Source organism: Phoca vitulina, unplaced genomic scaffold (assembly GCF_004348235.1).
Source record: "Phoca vitulina isolate PV1807 unplaced genomic scaffold, GSC_HSeal_1.0 scaffold10, whole genome shotgun sequence".
Classification (NCBI taxonomy): domain Eukaryota; kingdom Metazoa; phylum Chordata; class Mammalia; order Carnivora; family Phocidae; genus Phoca; species Phoca vitulina.
In genome coordinates, this window is record NW_022589713.1 from 41967008 (window position 1) to 41988150 (window position 21143).

At 56.8% G+C, this 21143-nt stretch overlaps 2 protein-coding genes across 4 annotated transcripts in view; both read left to right on the forward strand.

The window, feature by feature from the left end:
• The window catches only part of CCDC13 (coiled-coil domain containing 13), a 51706-nt gene extending 45529 nt beyond the window's left edge, over positions 1-6177 (forward strand). Inside the window, exons 14-16 of the mRNA XM_032408871.1 lie at positions 1983-2137; positions 4955-5069; positions 5620-6177. Coding sequence (XP_032264762.1) covers positions 1983-2137; positions 4955-5069; positions 5620-5821 — 472 coding nt within the window. The 3' untranslated portion in view covers positions 5822-6177. The remainder of the gene's footprint in view (positions 1-1982; positions 2138-4954; positions 5070-5619) is intronic.
• On the forward strand, positions 1824-21111 carry HHATL (hedgehog acyltransferase like). Of its 3 annotated transcripts, XM_032408875.1 has the most exons (12): positions 1824-2137; positions 13699-13817; positions 14224-14291; positions 14855-14968; positions 15085-15279; positions 15645-15854; positions 16204-16375; positions 16831-16975; positions 17094-17129; positions 19952-20153; positions 20550-20691; positions 20871-21111. In XM_032408875.1, the coding sequence occupies exons 2-12, from the start codon at positions 13712-13714 to the stop codon at positions 20993-20995; spliced, it is 1515 nt and encodes a 504-aa protein (XP_032264766.1). In that variant the 5' UTR covers positions 1824-2137; positions 13699-13711; the 3' UTR covers positions 20996-21111. The 3 variants fall into 3 exon arrangements, with proteins under 3 accessions (XP_032264766.1, XP_032264764.1, XP_032264765.1); XM_032408873.1 differs by lacking the exons at positions 1824-2137; positions 20871-21111 and adding an exon at positions 6247-11989 and having other exon boundaries at positions 19952-20643; XM_032408874.1 differs by lacking the exons at positions 1824-2137; positions 20871-21111 and adding an exon at positions 6247-10654 and having other exon boundaries at positions 19952-20643.
• Positions 21112-21143: the final 32 nt, after the last annotated feature.

The following is a 21143-nucleotide window of genomic DNA, read 5'->3' on the forward strand; positions in this document are numbered from 1 at the left end:
TGACATTTGTTTTTCTTCTCCAATCCCGTGATTTGGAGATCTGTGTTTATACATGTAGCCCTACCTCATTCTTTCTCATTGCCAGAGCAGTGCTGTCCAGCAGAACTTTCTGTGATGAAGGAGGTGTTCTAGAGCTCTGCTGTCCAATGCAGTGGCCATTAGCGACATGTGGCTTGGATCACTTGAAATGTGGCTGGTGTGACTGAAGAACTGATTTTTAATTTTATTTCATTTTCATTAATTTCAACTGAAATAGCTACCTGTGGACATGAGGCCGGCAGCCACTGTGTTGAACCCTGTCATGTTCTATCACATTCCATGGTATTATATTTACCACTTACTCTGTATTTCTTCTATTGATGGACCTGTCGATTTTTTTTTTTTTTGCTTTTGCAAATAAAGTTTCAAGGAACATGCTTGAACAAGTCATGTTAGTAGCTGTATAACTGTGTTAGTATACAGCTTTGTGTTAGTAATTGTATGCTGTTCAAAATTGTCACCATTCTGCTCCGTCTTGACTCTGCACCGAAGTGGAAGACCACTTCCTCCAACACTATAAATTTCCAGACCTCCACTCTGATTTGCCTGTGTGTATGCAACCCTTTGCTTAGGTTAAATTTCGGGGAGTCCTGGCCTTCTAGCTGAGCCTTTTGTATCACAGAAGTCTGGAAGGCCATACTTCCCCAGCTCTAGTGAGATTAAACAAATCCTTCCTGTGAAATGGCCGAATGGCAATGTCTTCAAGTCCCATGAGTTCATGATGGGCATATAGAAAATAATAATAAGTAATAACAATAAATAATAATAAACAGAAAGCAATCACTAAATCCGAGAAAAGCAAAAAAAATAAATAAATAAGAAAGAAAATTTGATCATTACCACGCTCCATGTCTGGATAATTGTTCTAATGTAACTCCCTGTGGTAGACAGGATTTTGTCCCCCATGCCCTTCGCTCCCTGCTGTTGTGCCTGTGAATACTTTATGATATATGGCAAAAGGGGCTTTGCAGATGTAATTATAGTTATGGGCCCTAAAATAGGAAGATTATCCTGGATTACCAGGTGGGCCCAATTTAATCACTTGAGCTCTTAAAAGCAGAGAAATTTCTCCAGCTGGGGTCAGCCAGAGAAATGCTTTGGAGGAAGTCAGATAGATTCAAAGCATGCTAAGGGTGTCTGGTTGGCCTTGAAGATGGAGCGGGCCAAGTGGCCTCTAAAAGATGAGAATCACCCAGCCAGAGGCCAGCGGGAAACAGGGACCTCAGTCCTTCCACTGGGACTGAATTCTTTCAATAACCTGAGTGAGCCTGGAAGTGGATTCTCTCCCAGAACCTCCAGGTAAGAGCCCAGGTCAGCCAACACCTTGATTTTGGCTTTTGGAACCTGGAGCAGACAAACCAACAGAGCCTGCTGGGCTTCTGACTTCCAGAACTATGAGATAATAAATATATGTTGTTTTAAGCTGCTAAGTTTGTGCTAATTTGTTACAGCAGCAATAGAAAACTAATACACCCCCTACTATTAATTCAGCTGAAAAATGGTATGTAACTACATTAGGAGGTGGAGGGGTGATTCTGTTTGGTAAGGGAAGAGGGTTAAACTAGAGCTACATTCTCGTGTTGCATGACAGGAAGTCGAAAGATTATATTTAAGCCTTAAAAAATAGCAGTATGGACATCTGTAGAAATACGGCAGTAAATATTCAAAGAAACAGCTAAAAGTGTTCTAAATGATTGCTTCTGGAGAGCCGGAAATGGGATTGGGGAGGCGTGTGAGTGGCTGGCAAACTTTCCATTTTAAGCCTTGGAGAGAACTATATGACTTTCAAACACATGTTCCTATGTCCCCGCAGTAAAAACAAAGAACAAGTCACACCACCACCAGTGTAGGATGCGCCTGCCTCTCTGAGAGCCAGAGCCGCTGGGGTGGGGGCTGCCCCTGCCTGCCCTGGGGTATGGCAGCCCCTCCTGTCTAATCATCAGGGTGGAGGAGAGCAACAGCAAGCTTCTGGAATCAGAGAAGAAGCTGCAGGAGGAGCGGCAACGCAGCGTGGTGCTGGAGCAGCATCTGGAGAAGATGCGCCTGGAGCCTGGGAGGACGTCAGTCAGTCAGAGAGCAGCCCCCAGGAGCCAGACAGGTAGGGCCGGACCAGGGGCCCCAGTGGCAGGGGGTGGCCTTGCCGCTACTGGAGGGGCCTGTCAGCAGCACCACTTCAGTCCCTTCGAGAAGAATGTGGGAAGCAGAGGCCTCCATCAGGGTGGAGCTCTGCCTGCCCATGCTGCTGGGGGTCCTCTTTCCTGGGCCTCCTAGTCAGAACCAGGAGCCCCAAAGGGCTTGCACGTGGCCCTGACCCAGACACCTGCAAACCCGTATATGAGGCGGCAGTGCCTCTGCTAAATAGCCTCAGGTACCACCCCCTCCCCAACCCTTAACCCTCTGTCCCGAGCTGACTTTGTTTAGAGTTGGTCCTGGGGCAAAGTTGGCCTGCTGAGGAGGCCAGGATGGCAGTGGTGACCAGGAGAAGAATCCCTCTCTGCTTCCGGCAGCAGTTGAGCAGGGATGAAGTGGCTTCTCTGTAGTCTTGGGGACCGGGCTTCTCTGTCTTGTGTTCCACCGTGCTCAACATGCGGCCGCCACGGTCTAAGATGGCTGCTTTAGCTTCCCCACCAGCAGCAGCAAGGGTAGGAGGGGAGGCGACAACCTGCTCCTCACCTTTTAAGGGCATGATCCTAAGGTTGCTCTGTCACTTCTGCCTTCATGTCCTGAGCAGATCCTAGTCACATGACCACGCCTAGCTGCAGACGGAGATCTTGTTGTCCTAAACTAAAAGATCTATTCTCTAACACAGTGATTCTTTTTTTAAAAAAGATTTTATTTATTTATTTGAGTGAGAGAGAGCACAAGAGCAGGGTGAGGGACAGAGGGAGAGGGAGAAGCAGACTCCCCGCTGAGCCAGGAGCCCGATATGGGGCTCAATGTGGGACTTGATCCTGGGACTCCGGGATCATGACCTGAGCTGAAGGCAGATGCTTAACCGAATGAGCCACCCAGGCGTCCCCTAACACAGAGATTCTTCAGGTGTGGTCCCTGGACCAGCAGCATCAGCATCTCGTGTGGCTGGGGCCAGCTGGGGGCATGGGATGCCAGAGCCAGAAGCGAAGGAAGGAAGAATCTTCAGTATGGAGGGGCTAGGACCTGCCTCCCTCTGACGTTCCCATCCCAACCCCCTACAGGCTCTGGAGGGGAGGTGTTCCCCCTACTGCCCTGCCTCTCAACATCCCAGTATATCCCCCACCCCCTCCCCTAGTGAGGACACTCAGACCTTTGTCCGCAGCCCAGATGAGATCAGAACATTTCAGGAGGATGTGCCAGGAATGAGGCACAAAGCAGGAGTTGTGCCCTTTTCTCTTCTCCCACCAGCAGGGCCCAGACCTCAAGGGCCCTTCCAGTTGCTGCTGAGAATCCAGGCTGAGGAAGGTCCCTATAACTTAGCCCTGCTGGGCCCTCAAGAATAGGTCCCCTAGGAATGTGGTGTCTCTAGGCCTTGGGCTTATGACCTGAGTAACCCAACCAGGGGGTGCTCGGCCACGGCAGGAAAAACCATTTTGGTTCCGCCTAGACAGCAAAGAGCAGCGGCCTGAGAAAAAGTGTGTCCATGTGGCCTTTGCCACCTGCTGGCCTATGACGTGGGCAGAGCACCACTGCTTCAGGGAGTGGAGCACCCCCATCTGTAGAAGGAGGAGACCTGAGTCTGGAATTTGGTCCCTCCACGGCAGTTCCACTCCAGTGGGGAAGATGGGTAATTACCAAAAAACCAGTAAAAGACATGCTAAGTCAGATGGAGGCAGGTGCTGGGGCTCGCTGCCGAGGAGGGGATAGGAGGTGCTGAGAGAGCAGCTGGTTTCCAGGAGGCCAGGGAAGAGCCCCCTGAGGAGTTGACATCTGCACAGGGACAGTGGGAGGGGCAGGGAGTGAGGCATACTGATACTCGAGGGAGGAGCAAGTGCAAAGGCACTGCGGTGAGAGCTTGGTGGGAGGCTTGAAGGAACAGCAAGGAATAGCAAGGGAGGCTGGCACATGGTGAGGGGAGGGGAGTATGAGGCAAGGTCAGAGAAGTGACAGAATACTGAGGAGGTGGTCCGATCACACAGAGCCTTGAGGTAAAAATGTGAATTCACCCAGGCCTCAGAGAGCTCTAGAGGCAAGAACTATTATCCTCATTTTACAGATGAGAAAACCAGCTCAGAGAGGTTGATGGTTTACCTGAGGCCACACAGCAGGGGGTGAAAGCCAAGTCTACTGATGCCAGGTGATTTTTCCCTGGGCCACACCATTCCCGAGAACCACGCCACCTCTGAGGGCCTTTTCAGGACAGGTTTTCTGACGCTGGATTGCGCCCAAATTCCCACCAGTTGCCTTTGATTTCTTTTTCTGAGTATTCTGTGGCCTCTGGCCCTGGCCCCCCTGGACTCCCTGTACGTATGTAGGGAGCTGCTGGTCAGGGTAGGCTTTGGAGGCAAGGGGGACTCAGTGGTATGAGGGCATCAGAGGCGGTTCTGATCTAGACTCATTGTGAATTGCGAAGATGGAGACAGTAACGAGAGGAACCACCTTGGTACAAAGCAAGCACAATCAGGGCTGTAGCAGAGACTAAAGCGTGAGTCCAGGGGAATGCAGAGCCGGCATCCGGGAGGGAGGCAGCCCTTGTCCTGCATCTTAAAAAAAAAAATTTTTTTTTGATTGAAGTATAGTTGACACACAGTGTTAGTTTCCGGGGTACAGCATAGTGGTTTGACAACTTGGTATGCTATGCCTTGTCTCCCATCTTGAAGGAAGTATAATGTTTCAGCGAGCGGAAAAGCAGGAACTAGGCAGTGGGGTGGAGAGGGGAGAAGGAGAGCACTGACACGGGGCCACGGCCTCATCACAGAAAGTGGCTGCTACTGCCCCACAGGTCTGCCCACTTCCAGCACCAGGCACAACCCGAACAGGAGTGAAAGGAAGGACCCATCCTTCACCCAGCTCTCCAATGTGCCCATGGAATCACAGATGGAGGAGCTGACCACCAGGTGCTCTCCTGCCCCATCTTCCGGAGGGTGGCATTGTCTGCGCGGAGGTACTCTGATGGGCAGAAGCATCTTGTCCCTCCCAGTTTGACTTCTGTTTGCCCAGAGGGCTGCCTGCTGGGTCCTGGGGTCTAGGCCTGCAATTCAGCAGCTTGGCGCCAGAGGGCAGAGAGACCCAGCCGCATCTCCGATGGCCTCCGAGTTCCGAGAGTTGGACTAAGCCTGGGTTCCTGAAGCCACTTTTCTCACTCAGTTAAACTTTCAGGGTCAAAGGCAGTGATGTTCAAGGAAGGATGGAGGGACCCCTACAGATTAGTACTTATCCTTGAGGCAGCCAACATTTGGGGGTGCTACTGGGTGCCAGGCCCAGGGCTGTGGGTGGGCCCAGAGAGGAATCCCACATGGTATTCCCCCAGGGTCCGTGGGAGGAGGGGATGGGTCAGAGAGAACCCCGAGCCTCAAGAGCAGCCTCGCTGGCAGCCCCGTTCCCAGCACCCCTGTACACACGCATACTCGCGTGGGCCGCACTGAGCCCTTTCTTCCTGTGGCCCAGGCTGGCCATCCAGGTGGAGGAAAACGAGATGCTGAAGGCTGCCCTGGGCAGTGCCCTGCGTGGAAAGGAGGAGGATTTCCGAATGTACCACGAGACCCTGGGCCAGGTGAAAGGGGTCTTTCTGCAGGCCCTGCGGCAGCAGAAGGCGGACACTACTAGGATGGTGGCCCGGTGTCAGCCTGGTGGGACGGGGCAGCCTTAGGCCCGGAGAGGACTGCTCCTGCTCCCAGAAGCCAACCTGGGCAACCAGCTCAGCCCCTTCTCCCGGAAGAGGTTCCCCAAGGGTGAGCAGAGCCAACACCTCAGACCAGGAGGGCAAAGGAGAAGCCTTGGCGGAGCCCTGGAGGCAACCCCGGACAGGCCGGGCAATGGCAGGGGAGGAGGCCCGGCGACCTGCTCAGCACCAGCGAGAGCTCTGGGACGATAAGCCGGCTGTGGACAGACAGATGCAGCCCCTGGGTCAGGTGCTCTCGCCCCACTTGGCCTCGGGCCTAGCTGGGAGGCCCTGCAGGCCCACAGGCCTCCATTGGCCCAGGATGAGCCTCCCGCAGCCCCACCCACCTGCCTCACCAGGGCATTACCCCCACCTTCCCCCAGCTCCCCCCTCCACGGCTCCCTCTGTGGCCACCCCCCAACCTTCGCAGACTTGGGGGCACATGCTCCCAGCCACTTTGTCAAGCCCTCTCTTCAGGGCTTTTCCTTAGCCGCAGACCCTCGGACTTGTAATAATATTGATTATTTTCACGATCGCCACAGGTCCCAGTGAGTGAGCATCTACCATGGAAACCTGACCCCGCCTAGTCCTCTAGTAACCCAGGGATTTGGCACCCTCTTTTGCAGATGAAGAAACTGAGGCTTATGGAAAGAAGCTGGGCTAACATTTAACCCTGGGCCGCCTGACTACAAAAGCAGGGTCCTCTCAGTTGAGCGATTCGCCAGGGTGTGGGTGCCCACCCCCAACCAGCTGCTCCGGGAGTCCCCTCCATTTGCTTCCACAAGGCTGCAGCTAGTGGGTGCCTGTTTGGGGTGGGGGGCTGGCAGGAGCTTTGGGCAGGAGGGTCTGAGGCAGTGAGTCCGGGCCAAGGCATGGTGCTCCTCCTTCACGGCCGCAGAGGGGTGAGCCCCCCATGTCCCTCTGTAATTGTCACAGCGTCACCCCCGCCTCCCCGCACTCACAGCTCTGGGAAAGGGGGGCCCTAATGAAAGTCACCCACAGCCACACATACCGACCAGACCCCCCCAGGCCCCCACAAAGCCGCAGGTGCACAGAAATACCTAGACTCGGGAGCACGCAGCTGTACGGGGCATACACGCACCCCCAGACAGGGCTGGCTGTGCACTCACAGGCCCTCCGCACGGGCATGTGCTCACACTCCCACCCACGCAGACCGGTCACTAGCAGAGTGACTCGCAGGTGCGGGCGCGCGTGCCGTGCGGAGACCTTCCGGAGGGAAGCCACCTGGGGCTCCTGGGACCTGTCTGCTTGGGCCCTGCCTCAGGGGTGGGGGCTGTGGAGGTACTCTGCGCTGGCCCCCCGCAGCCAGGACACCCCTGACCCTGCCTGGAGTGACACAGGTCTAGAGGTCCCTTGGCGAGGTGTAGTGAAGGCCATCGGGACGAAGCAGCAATGCTGAGAGGGTCCTAAGGGTCCCGGGAAGGGAAGAGTTTTTCTCTGATTCCTTGTGAAAGGAGCTGGCCAGAGGGACTGAGAGGCCCCGTGCCGGGAGGGGACAGCGTTGACGGTGAGAAGTGGGCCCCACGCAGAGTCGTGGCACCAGACCGAGTAGTCCGTACCTTCCCCTGTAGGCGTGGGGGAGCCCCACAGGGGATCTGAGTGTGGGCGGGGACAGGCTCCAGCCCTCATGGAGTCCCTGGGAGGGATAAGTAGGCAGAGGACCAGCTATCCTTCCTCAGGGATGGGCAGAGAGGCAGGGATCTCCTCAGGGAAGTGCAGGGTGGCATAACCCACACCCTAACCACTCGAGGGTGGTTTGGCTGCCTTCCTGGCTCAGGGCTGTGTCTGAGAGAGGAAAGGGCCTCAAGTCACAAGGTCTGAATAGGTGGGGGTGCCAGGGGCACATCTCTTTCCCCATTCATCAGCTGTGTGGCCTTGGGCAAGTTGCTTAACCTCCCTGAGCCTCCATGTCCTCATCTGTAACATGGGGACAAGAATAGAAACCTCCTTCAGGGGCGGCTGTTATATGTGTCAGAGAATAGCTCAAAGACATTTAGCTCATTATTAGGTTGCCTTTTACTTCTGTACAAGGGGCATGTATCAATAGATTGGTTTCATTCCACAAAGATAAAACAGGATTTACACGAGAGAGAGTGGGCAGTCAGGCATAGTAAATCTTGTTTGCTCATTTGGGGGTCAGCTGATTAACTGGCATCTTGCAGAGGTCAACTGGGCACTCAATCCTTGCTTAGGCCAACTGTGGGCATAAAGACAACTGTCTCAACTTACAGATTCTACGGGCAGCCTTGAGAGCTTTGCTGTGGAGCTGCGTGCCAGGGGTCCCTGTCACATCTGCAGGCACCTGCCATCAGCGCCCCAGCTTAGTGAGACCAAGGCTGCTCCATCCCCCATCAGCATCCCTCTGCGGGAATCATTGTGTGAAAAAGTATCAAGTGCTAGAGCAGCGCTGGCCCACAGGAAGCACTCAATAAGTGTTAGCCCTCAGCATTAGCCCTGCTAGCTCAGCGAGCACCTTGTGGAGCAGCCCCCCGGCCCCAGGCACGACGGGGTTCGGTGCGCTCTAGGAAGGCCCCTGCCAGCTGGGCAGACAGACTTACAGGCCACCATCCGCTCAGCCGGCCAGCCCTCGGGCAGGGAATGTCACCGGCATTCCAGCCTCTTTGGGCCTGTGAGGGGCCCGGAGGTGAATCTGACTTGCTCTTTTCAGGGGGCTCCTGGTCAGGTCAGAGAGGCCTGGGCAGTAGGGCCATGATGGAGCAGGAGGGTATGGGATACAGAGACAGAATGCAGCCCCTCCGAGCCTCTCAGCTTCTGTGCTGAGGCTTCCAGGTTCATCGCCCAGATCTGGATGGGAGGGAGCTGTTCATATTTCCCTGAGGGGTGGGGGGTGGCCGGTGGAGCCGGGGAGCAGAACTTTTTAAGGAAGGAAGGGGTTGTCAAAGGGGCCAACGACTGGGGCCCTGAGGATCTAATGCAAGTGGACCAGGCGGGGAGGGTAGCAGCCTGGTCTGTCTAGCTTAGTGCCCGTGGCCCCTCCCGGGCAGCACCACCTGTCCCTGGGACCCTGAGGAGGAACTCCCCAGCCCTCAGGCAGGTGGGCGGCCGGTGGGCTGGACTTGCCTTTCACAGATGAGAACACTGAGGTCCCTGCCCAGAGCCAAAGTGGTAGGAGGAGGAGAGAGGTGCTTGGAGAGCGGAGGGGCAAGGACAAGTTAAAAGGCTGGGCCGGGGAGAGGCCTCACGTGAGGGCTCTCCCTGGCTGCACCCCGGGCAGGTGCCACAGGCCTGGGTGCTCAGGTTCCCGCACTGACAGGTGAGACCTGACAGAGCTGTGGGTGTGGCTTGGACACCATCCCCACGAAGGCCTCTTGGGCACCACCGCTGAGCTGGACAAGGTCACAGCCTGGTTCAGGCTGATTGGAGCCCCAAATACGTTCCGTTGCCACGGGGCCCCTCCCTGCTTTCAGGAGCTCAGGGCAGGATGGCCTGCAGCGGGGGTCCTCCTCTGAGCCCCCATGTGCAGTGGCCTCGCCTCTCCCTCTCCACCGCCAGTGAGCCCACGGCCACCCCAGCCCCTCTCCACAGGCACCGCCTACCGTCCCTGAGCCTTGCATATACCCACGAACACAGTACACACATCACATATATACACACACGTGCACACACACAGTGCATGTGGCATGCACATACACAAGCACATGCCATAAACAACATACAACGCAAAACACACACCCTACAGACAACTGACACAAAACACAGTTACAGACACACGGGCTACTGTGTGTTTTTACTTTGAGCAACAACACACCAAGAAATGAGAAAGGATGCTGAGACTTGAGAGAATTGACCCCCTGCCCATAGCATCTCTCCCAGTAGCCCTGGAGGCCTTCGGGAAGCTGACCCCAAGCCCTTGTGCTGGTCTAAGCTCCATCAGCTTCCTGCTCTTGTTTTGTGGGCTGGTCATGCCAGGCACCCTCCCTTGCCACCACCCTCATACAGGGTGGAGCTGGCTTTGGACTGTCCAGTGCCAGGTCCAAGAGGCCTCCCTAGCCCTCTATCGAGCCTGCCATCCCCAAATGCCGGGCTCCCTGCAGACCCCGCTGCGTGGGGTCACCCGGTGCACAGCTCCTGCTATGTGAGCCTTGCCTCTCTGGGCTTCTGGAGCGAGGCATCTGTGGCTCTCTTTATGGGCAATTCAGTGAGCCACGCCCTTCATGGAGTGAGTCATGGAATCCCCCCAAAAGCCCAATAAGGTCAGAGCAGGCCCATTTGCAAATGAGGATCTGAGGCTCCGACAAGCGGATCCACCCCCCATCTGCTTCTCTGAGCCATTCTCTTTGAGCCTCTTGGGGGCACCAACTCAGTGGCCGGCCCAGGCTGGTCTCAGCCCGTACCCAGGGTGGATTGGATGTGTGGGGTTCTTGCCCCTGCAGGGTGATCAGCTCCAGAAGCTTACGGGGTCACCTCCTGTGCGTCAGTATCCTTTTCTATCAACTGGGGAAAATGGTAACACCTTCCCTAGGGGTTGTGGTGACATTAAAGAGTCCATGTAAAGCCTTAGAACTGTGCCCGGCTACTGTGATTAGCTTACTACCCTTCTAACAACCATTGACTCTACCTTAGGACTCTGCTCAGGTGTACCCCCACCCCCACCCCTGTCCAGGAAGCCCTCCCTAACCCCTGCAGTCTGGCTCAGGCATCCATCCCTGACGCTGGCCAACTCTGGTGCCCACGATCCCAACGGCAGCCCTCACCCAGCCCCTATACTGTGCAGTGATCTTCGTGTACACTTCTCGGGGCCGGGCACCAGTGATGAAGGTCTCCGTGTCGTTCTGTGTGGTATGTATGCTGGGGTCTCCTTGCTTCTTGCTCTGGGCCAATGTGTCTGCTTGGGAGGCAGCTCATTGCCTAAGGGCATTGTGGGAGGGTAGGAGACTCTCCCTCCCCTTCTCAGACCTTGGTCAGGCTCTGGATGTTCCCCTGCTAGAGAATGGGGGAGGGACACAGGGCACAGCCCCTTCCTTCCCCATCTTCCGCTGAGCCCGTGGCTGGAGTCAAGGGATCAGCAGGAGCTCCAGGACCTGTCCTATGACTTGTTACAGTCACACAGCTCCTTCAACCCCCCCAGACTCCGGATCCTGCTCACTGCATATGCATGAACTGGCCCCGACAGAGATGCCAGCTCCCCTAGACGCTGAGGTCCTCCTCCTAAAGGGAGACTGTCAGATGTTCCTGTCCTCTTGGCAGGTTCTTTAGCATACCCTTCCCCACTGGGAAGGCTGGGCTGAGGCCTTGGCTGCCCCTTGCACGAGTGAGGGCCATGTCCCCTGCCCCCAGAGGGCTCCCGGTTGGTTAGGGACACTCAAGAGATGCCAGCCCCTTCAGGAACCTAGTTAAGTCTTGCCCAGTGACCCTGCTAGCACCCCTCCACCTGGGCAACTGCCTATGGGACAGGGCTGGGGTATGGGACCCCCTATGCCACATGTCTCAGGCCAGTTCCAATCCTACTAGTCAAGCCAGTCCTCCCCCAGGCACCAATGCCTGGCCAGCTATAGGCCTCTTGGCATAATGAAATGAACCCGGGCAGGGGGCTAGATGGATCTGCCCTGGGACAGCCCTTGGGAGTTCACATGTAAAGGTGCGGGCTAGAGTATGGAGCTGAGCATGAAGTGTGCATGTGTGTGCATGCAGTGGGGGCAGGCTCACAAGAGGTCAGTGAGGGCTGCCTGGAAGGCTTCCTGGAAGAGGGGAGTCCTGGCCAGCAGTGAGAGGGAGGCACAGGCTCTACAGACCAGGAGAGGCAAGCTGAAGTGAGGCCCAGGTGGTCCCTGTTGGAGCCTATACCACTGGCCACCCCTTCCCCCACCCCTGCCCCCCCTCCCCCACGATCCTCCCTGCGGCTCCCTGTGGCCAGCAGCTCTGCAGCGCTCGGCTCCGCTCCACTCTGCTCAGCTCCGCTCCGCTCCAGGAAGGCCACCTCCTCCCTGCCCTCCTCCACCCTCCTCCTGCTGTCACCACTCACCGCTCATAGCCTTGAGGGGGTGGGGACCCCAGGGCTGGACACACCCCACTGTGGCTCCAGAGCCTAGCTGGTCGGACGGACGCACGGTTGGACGCAGGACCCCGGAGCCCCGAGGTGGGCAGTGTGCCAGGGTCCCTCACAGCCTCCTCAAGGTCAGTGCCAGCAGGGGATTCAGTCACTCTGGGGTCCTTGAGACCTACGGAGCCCACCTCAAGCCCCTCATCCCAGACTTCAGGCCCTAAAGCAGTCTTTACCTCAGGTGTACCTGACGCAGGCAGGACCAGGGGGCAGGGGGCACCGCTGTATCCAGTAAGGTCCGGGGGTCTATCGGAAGAGGTCCCAGGCCAGGGGCCAGCCCCGGACCTGCTCACGGAGGCCTCACTGGGGACACCCAGCACCGGCCATGGGGAGCTAAAATTGGAAAGTGGCAAGTGGGAGGCAGCTGACAAAGCTATTTTGTGGGCTCTTCACCGTGCTCCGGTTTCAAACTCCTGCTCCATTAACCCGATCCTCCAGGCCTCCCTCCCCCAACCTGGCCGATGAGGAGGCGCCTCAGCCCTCAGGCCAACAGTGCAGAGGTCAGTCTGGGAAGCCCCCTGGTATGGGCAGGGGCAGCAATGCTCTTAACTGAGATTCCAGAGGGCTCACCGGGAACACACAATCCTGTCCCAGGCTCACTGTGTGACCTTGAGAGATCCCTGCCCCTCTCTGGGCCATGACCCCTCTGTCTATGTAGTGGGGAGAATGCTGACTGTGGGGACCCGGGAGAGCTGGTTGCATTGCTGGTAAAGGAGATTTGGGGGAGGATCAGGGGTGGGAGACAGGGCCAAGCCAGCCACCTCTTGGCCCAGCCCAGCCCAAGAAAGTGCCTAGACATGTTCCTCCCTTTAATTTGGCCCTGGGTCTGTTAACCGTGGCACCCTTGAGAAAGCCCAAGGCCAGGCTGGAGCATAGGAGGGGGTGGCCCAGCAGGACTCCTGGGGATGAACTAGGCCCTGGAAGAAGGGCGTGGCTAGGCTAACCCTGAGCCTGATCCCGGTCAGCACCTTGGACAGAGGCCAGCACCATCCCTGGGGCGGTCTGGCCCTGCCTGGCCCCACACCCACTACCCCAGGGCACCTCTTCAAATAGCTCTGCCTCTAGCCAGCATCTAGGGGCTGAATACACAAGCACTGAGAGAGTGGGCGGTGTGGCCACGGACACAAGGCAGGGGCCAGGGAAGTGGCAGGCTGGGGCTCAGGGGCTGGTTGGGGCAATGGGAATCAATGAGAGGCTGGAGGCTGAATGAGAGGTAAGGAAGCTTAATGCTGGGGACAGGACCTGGGAGGCCAGGAGATCTCAGGGAAGTAAAGGCAGCTCTGGAGGGGTGTGGGAATCCGAGAAGGGGGTATTGGGGGGGCATTGTCAGGAGCTGAAGGAGGCTTACTGAGGGGGGTGGGGACCCTGGGGGCCAGAAACATGATTGAGGTGACATAGATGGAATCCCTCCACATGAAGGTTATCTGAGGCTTTGGCAAGAGCAGTTCGAGCAAAGGGTGGGGACCGGTCCACCTGAAAGGTATGAAGGAGTAAATGAAGGTGAGGCAGGCAGGCTGAGAGTGAAGATTAGGCTTTCAAAAGCCTTCAAAAGGAAGAGGGGGAGCAAGAACAGCTGCTAGGAATGGGCACCGGATGTTACGGCACCTGGGAGGGGAGGGGTGGGGGACAGGGATAGGATAGGATAATAGCATGAGATCCCTGGAGGGCAGGAGGGGCAATCTCTCTTCAGAACGGGATCCCTATCACTTCTGTGGGGGACCATCAGCTGGGGCTAGACAGGGCTGGGGGGCAGCAGTGCCCTCACCCGATCTGTCTCCCCCAGCGCCATCCAGGCTATGAGCATCAAGACAGCATTGCCCGCGGCGGAGCTGGGCTTATACTCCCTGGTGCTGAGTGGGGCTCTGGCCTATGCTGGTCGGGGTCTCCTTGAAGCTTCACAAGGTAACGGCCGGGCTCTGGAGCAGGGGGTGGGACCCTTCTTCCCCTGCGGGCCTCAGGGTTCTACCCAGCAAGGCCATAAACTTCAAGGCTCCAGACCTAGGATATTCCCTAAGCCCGGGGGTTTAGGCTGAGCTAGGTGTAGTCACAGGGAGAGACAGATGCAGAGGCACTGACGGAGACCTGCACACAGAGCCACAGAGAGAGAGAGAGAGAGAGAGAAAGAGACACTCGGGGGTACAGTCAGGACCTGGCCCGAGACACACAATGAGACCCAGAGAGAAGCAGAGGCAGAGAGAGAGACCTAGACCCATTCCCATCCCTCTAGGGTGGGGGTCAGCCTTGCTGTAGGGGCAGGTGTGGGTGTGAAGTCCCCGCAGCCCCCACTGAGGCCACACTCTGTTCTCAGATGGGGCCCACAGGAAGGCTTTCCGGGAATCTGTGAGACCTGGCTGGGAGTACATTGGCCGGAAGATGGTAGGTCCCGCACACCCCAGGGTCCCTGACTGAGGTCCCCGATCCCTGGCATGTGTCTCCCATCCCGGACCCTTTCCGACTCTCCCCCGTTCCAGATGTTCCCATGTAACAGAGGGCTCACAGTGAGGAGGGTCTCTGGCTTGAGGTTCAGAGCCTTCCATTTCCCCACTGGCCCATCCATTTCCCCACTGTGTCCTCCTGGGGCCACATCAAGTCTGCCCCCAGACACTGCTCATTTAGGAACTAAATTGAGACATGCTTCAGCAGGGGCCTCCAGCACCATCCTTCCCAGGAACAATGCCATTAATGGTGGAATGTCAGGCAATATGCTGAACAGAGGGGGAGTTCTGGGGGGCAGGGCAGCACACATGGTACCTCTCGTTTCTCTCTACCTACCTGGCTGGTACTTCCCCCAGAGGGGAAGGTGAGGGCCTCCAGCCATGGCTGTCCTCTAATACCTAAGAATATGGGGGCTGGGAAGGTAGGTGCTGGGACTCTGCTCAGCCGAAGCGCCAGCCCATCCTGCCTCCTGCCCCTCCTTAACCTGCCCGGGCCTGCCCCAGGACGTGGCTGACTTCGAGTGGGTGATGTGGTTCACCTCCTTCCGAAACATCATCGTTTTCGCCCTCTCTGGACATGTGCTGTTTGCTAAACTCTGCACGATGGTTGCCCCCCAGGTGAGCTGGACCTGAGCCACCCCAGCCTCCCCTGCCGGCTCCCCTTGAGCAACAAGGGTTGGGGTCCCACCTCCACTTGTATGGATAGATAAGCCATTCCTTCTCCCTGTCCACAGCTCCGCTCCTGGATGTATGCTGTGTATGGGGCCCTGGCTGTGCTGGGCACGATGGGCCCTTGGTACCTGGGGCTGCTGCTTGGCCACTGTGTCAGCCTCTATGTGGCCTCACTTTTGGGCCAGCCCTGGCTCTGTCTTGGCCTCGGCCTGGCCAGCCTTGCCTCCTTCAAGCTGGATCCCCTCATCTCCTGGCAGGTGTGCACTGGGGAAGGGCAAGGGTGGAGGGTGCAAGAATAGGACCCCAAACTGCTCACCCCATTTAAGCCCTTGCTTTTGGAGTCTCCCCCAAGCATTTCCTTCACTTTCCCACCTGTCTCCAAACCTTTGACTGTGGCACATACCTACCCACAAAGTGGTCCCCTCCACCGCAGCGGGGATGTGTCCAGCTTGTTCCCTGCTCTATCCAAGCACTCAACATGAATTAGCCTTCAGTGGCCAGTGTTGATTGGCTCTGCAAGAGAGGAAGGGGCCAGGACAACGCTGGGCCCCTATGGGAAGCTGGGTGGGCTTCCCAAAGATGGGGCACCTGGTGAGCTGGCGGCCTGTTCTCTCCCATCCAGACCGGGTTTGTAACAGGCACTTTTGATCTTCAAGAGGTGCTGTTTCACGGGGGCAGCGGTTTCACCGTGCTGCGTTGTACCAGCTTTGCGCTGGAGAGCTGTGCCCACCCTGACCGCCGCTACTCCCTAGCTGACCTGCTCAAGTACAACTTCTACCTGCCTTTCTTCTTCTTCGGGCCCATCATGACCTTTGATCGCTTCCACGCCCAGGTGAGCGGACACCCTGTGGGCTTCCAGAACAGGGCTGGGTCTCCCTCTTCAGACAGGGGCTCCCATCTCAGCTAGGACTCCCAGGGCAGGCTGTGTCCTCACCCTCAGGCAGGACCCCAGGATGAAGCCATAATACCCTGCCTCCTCAGACCCCAGCATGGGGCCACATTCCCTGCTCAGACGGGGATCACAGGCTGGAGAAGTGACTCCACTCTCAGGTACAGCTGCCAGGATGAAGGTGCGTCTCCCCTCACCTTCAGATCCCCAGACAGTTGGTGACCCCCCCCCATTCAGACAGGATGCCTCCGGCAGGCCTTGCCTCCCCACTCAGACACTTCGCATCCCCCAGATGAGCCAGGTGGAGCCGGTGAGGCGCGAAGGTGAGCTGTGGCGCATCCGGGCCCAGGGCGGCCTCAGCGTCGTGGCCATCATGGCCGTGGACATCTTCTTCCACTTCTTCTACATCCTCACCATCCCCAGTGACCTCAAGTTTGCCAACCGCCTCCCGGAGAGCGCCCTCGGTGGGTGCGCGACTGGGCCAGAACAGGGACTGGGAAAGACAGAAAGACAGACCCTCTGCGCCCCCATGGCGTCACTGCTGGGGAGCTGACACCCTGCGAGGGCACAGCACCTATCCAAGGGTGGGGGAGCCGGGATTTACTCTTTGAAATGCCTTGGACTTGGAGTTAGCTTTGTTCTATGAGGCCAGACGGGCAGAGGCGCCTCACAAGGGCCTCGGGTTGATTACCACAGCCTGGGTGGGGTCTCCCTGGGGCCGGCCGGGCCGGCTCCTCCCCCAGGAAGTGGGGGGTGGGGTCTCCGTAGGGGCGGGCCGGCTGCCAGGACCTCCCCTACGACCTGCGGGGGAGGCCGTAGGGGAGGGCCTGGCTCCGTGCCTCCCTACCACGATTTGGGGGATCCGGGGAGCGGAGACCCGCGCTACGCCCCCCAGTCAGTGACGACACCCTATCCCCAGCTGGCCTAGCCTACTCAAACCTGGTGTACGACTGGGTGAAGGCGGCCGTCCTCTTCGGCGTGGTCAACACAGTGGCGCGCCTTGACCACTTGGACCCTCCCCAGCCTCCTAAGTGCATCACCGCGCTCTATGTCTTCGCCGAAACGTGAGTGCGAGGTCCGGGGACAAGCCACTGGGATCCCCACCTTCCCGTAGCCTCTTTCCCCCATTCCCCCGGAGCACTGCTCCTGGCTGATTCACACCCATCTGCCCTCCTCCCTCAGGCACTTTGACCGTGGCATCAACGACTGGCTTTGCAAGTGAGTTGGGGTGGGGTGGGGTAATGGTCACAGTCATCCCGCCAGGTGTCTGAGCAAGGCAGTGCAGAGATGGGTCCACGTTTTAAAAGATCAGCCCTGGGCCAGAGGAAGCAAGGAGGAGGTCATCGCAGAGGTCTAGGTGAAAGACAGAGGTTTGGACATGGGTGGGGGCGCTGGAGGTGAGAGAAATGGTTGGAGTCAAGACACACAGCAGGGAGCTTGGACAGGACTTGGCCATGGATTGAGGGGATCAAGAAGGAGAGGGAAATGACTCCCAGATTCCTATGCCTGGGAAGATGGAGGGGCAGCATCCAGAGAGGGGTTCTGTGTGAGAAATGGTTGGAATCTGGGAGACATTCTTGTGGAGGTTCAGGGAGGTGGTTAGGTCTGAGGGTCTGGAGTTCAGAGAAGTCTGGAGGACCGATGCAGCTCCGAGCCTTATGAGTGTGGGAGGGTGGTCTTTAGTCCTTGGGAGTGCCTAAGTCCCAAGGAGAGAGAGTAAAGAAGAGGAGAGAAGGTGTGGCTGACATTGGAGCAGGAAGGACTCCCATTGGGGAAGAAGAGAGAGTGGCAGAAGGGACTGAAAGGTGTGGTCAGAGGAGTAGAACAGTCAAGACCACATGACAGTCTGGAAACAAGGAAGAGCATCCAGGCACGGTGGGGGGCAGCTGGGTCAGATGCTGCTGGGAAGCTAGCTACTGAGGGGAGACAGAGGAGTTGCTGAAGGGAGAAGTGAGGTGTGTTAAGACAGCAAATAGTGGGACATGCTCGGTTGCTAAGAGGAAGTCTAAGTTGGGAGGCAGGATAGAGGGGTGATTGATAGAGTGAGGTCCCCAAGGAGGAAGGAGGTGATGGAACCAGTGCTAGGCAGAGGCTTGGCTTCAGGACAGGAAGGAGGAACAGAAGCCAGCATGGATGCAGGGTGGCGGGTTAGTGTCGAGAAGTAAGGGATCCACCGGAAGCCTTCAGTTTTCTCCATGAAGTAGGAGGCAAGGTCACCAGCTGAGAGATGCCGGGCTGGGCACAGAGGGAGGCAGCATCTTCGGGCCCCGTTTCCTCTTGCCTAGCTCACCCACCACACCCGCTCACAGTTGGGGGAGAGATAAGGGTGGAGTAGCCACTGGAGAGCATGGCAGAAGAAGAAGCTGACTAGAGAAACCTTGGCATTGAGAGCCCAGGTGGGGTTGGAGGTAGTGGATTTATGGACTCTAGCATGTAAAGGTGTGAGATTTTCCTTATCAGAGCTTAGCCTCTTGGGTGCAGGTGAGGAGACCATGGGAGATTGGGCTCTCCCAGATTGGTGAGAAGGAAGAAGTGAAGGATGCGGGGTTTTAGGTTATTTATAATGATGATCATTGAATTTAAGCCAGTTAAAGAGGGTGGTAAAAATAGGGTTGCAAGGTGAGGAAGAGGGGGAGGGGGAGGGATCAATGAGATTGAAGAACTGGAGCTGGGGGGGCATGTCAGGAGGGGCTGGGTGGAGAATGATAACTAGGAAGGAATGAAATTTCAAGTGGTGACAAAGTTGGAGTATGACCATGGGAGTGGGTGGCTGAGATGGTGTGGAGAAGCAACCACTGGAAATGAAGAGGTCAAGGCATGAAGAGGCCAGTTACTCAATGGGTCTTCTACTGAATTTATTTAACAAATATTTATTGAGTACCTACTATGTGCCAGGCACTGTTCTAGGCACTGGGGATGCAGCAGTGAACATGGCAAAGACCCTGAACTCATGGAGCTTACAGTCTAGTGGGGAGAAACAGACTATAAACAGGTAAACAGACACATAAATAATTTTAGAGAGTGGTAAGCATTATTAAAAAAAAAAAAAAAAAAAACAAGTGTAATGGGATAGAAGCTGGCCACAGGGTAGAAGCTTCTACAGTTGTGGTCTGGGCAGGCCTCTGATATTTGAATTGAGACTTGAGTGATAAGGAAATCTAGGGAAGAGAATTCAAGGGAGAAGGAACAAGGGCATAGGTTTGAGGCAGGAACCAGCTGCCTGTGTCTGAGGGACAGGAAGGCCAGTAAGGCAAGAATGAGCGGGAAATGGTGGGTGAAGAGGTCAGGGAGGGGGGCGGAAACCAGACATCATGGGATCTTCTAGCCTTAGTAGGGAGGTGGTTTATTCTAATTGTAATGGGGAGCCTTTGGGGGAGGGTTTGACTGTGGAAGTCATGTGCTCTGATTCTGGCTGCTATGTGGAGAACGGTTGGTAGGGGTCCAAGGCAGAGGCAGGGAAGTGACTTAAGAGGCTCTTGCAATAATCTATGAGAGGAGATGACCCGCTGGGCAAGGGTGGTGTAGTGGGGGTGGCAAGCAGCAGTCAGGACTGCGTGGAGCCCATAGAATTTGCTGGCTTGGATGTGGAGAGGGGAACTGATAGTCCAAGATGGCACCACGTCTTCTCAATGCAACTGAATGGATGGAAGTGTCATTGTCTGAGATGAGGATGCAGCGGGTTTGGACAGGGATGGGGGACTCTGTCATTCAAGTGAGATGTCTAGTGACAGTTGGATGTGTGAGTCAAGAGAGCAGGCTAGAGACACAGATTTGGGGCTCATCAGCCTAGAAACAGTGTTCAAAGTCTTGGGTCTGGATGAGATCGCTTGGGGAACGGATGAGGAGACACGGAAGTTCAAAGCTGAGCCTTCCACATTCTGACGTTGGGTAGAAGAGGAGCAGCCATCTGAGGTCAGGGATGTTGGACGTGCCCGGGATGATGGTGTTGAGGAGGGTTGCCCCTGTGGCATATCCTTTGCCCATCTCCTACCTGCCCTCTCCCACACCCCCGCTGGTCCTTTCTCCTGCCTTTCTTGCAGGTATGTGTATGACCACATTGGTGGGGAGCACTCCGAGGTGATTCCAGAGCTGGGGGCCACCGTGGCCACCTTTGCCATCACTACTCTGTGGCTTGGACCTTGTGATATTGTTTACCTGTGGTCATTCCTTAACTGCTTTGGCCTCAACTTTGAACTCTGGGTGCAGAAGCTGGCAGAGTGGGGGCCCCTAGCACAAATTGAGGTGAGTAGGGAAGGCCTGGGGCAGGGGTTGGCTGGGTCGCTGGAGGGGATGCACTGCTGCTCTCTGGAGTCTTCCAGCCACACCTGGCCCCCAGTCCGGAACTTTCTCACCACAACTTCCTGGCTGTCAGGGCAGTGGCTCCCCCTCTGGGTATCTAGCACCCCCTTTTGTGGAGTGTGGACACCTGGGCCAGGCTGTGATGGTCAGGCCCTCCCCTCTCTCTGGTCCTCAGTATTCCCATCTTTAACAACAAGGGAGGGCTGCCCTGGGGACTCTCAGAGACCCGAGCACATCCCCAGGACCTGGGGGAGCCCTGTGGGCAGGACCTCTGACCAACTGTGTCCTCTTTCCCCTTGACCTCTTGCCCCACTGCCAATGTTTTCCTGGACTGGGCAGGCCTCTCTGTCGGAGCAGATGTCTCGCAGGGTCCGGGCCCTCTTTGGGGCCATGAACTTCTGGGCCATCATCATGTACAACCTTGTAAGCCTGAACAGTCTTGAGTTCACAGAGCTGGTTGCCAGGCGCCTGCTACTCACAGGTGAGGGACGGGAGGTGTGGCTGCAGAACACGCCACGTAGCAACCTGAGGACTGGGGCCTCCTGAAATGCCCCCACCCCACCCCAACACCCCAGGGACCTAGCAGCGCGGGCCAATCAAGTGGGGAGGGGCATGAGAAGAAAAGAGTCCCTGAGGCTGGGGTCCTGCTTCCCCACACAGGGTTCCCCCAGACCACTCTGGCCGTCCTATTTGTCACCTACTGTGGTGTCCAGCTGGTGAAGGAGCGAGAGCGAACCCTGGCCCTAGAGGAGGAGCAGAAGCAGGACAAAGAGAAGCCGGAGTAGGTGGGAGGAGGCAGAGGGGAGAGGGACAGGCTCTGCTCAGCTATTCCCGGGCCCAGGCCCAGGCCCAGGCCAGGCCGGATGGGGCCTGACCGCTAGAATAAAAGACTTTTCTACCACAGTTTGGCTGTTCCCTGGCTCTTTGTCCATG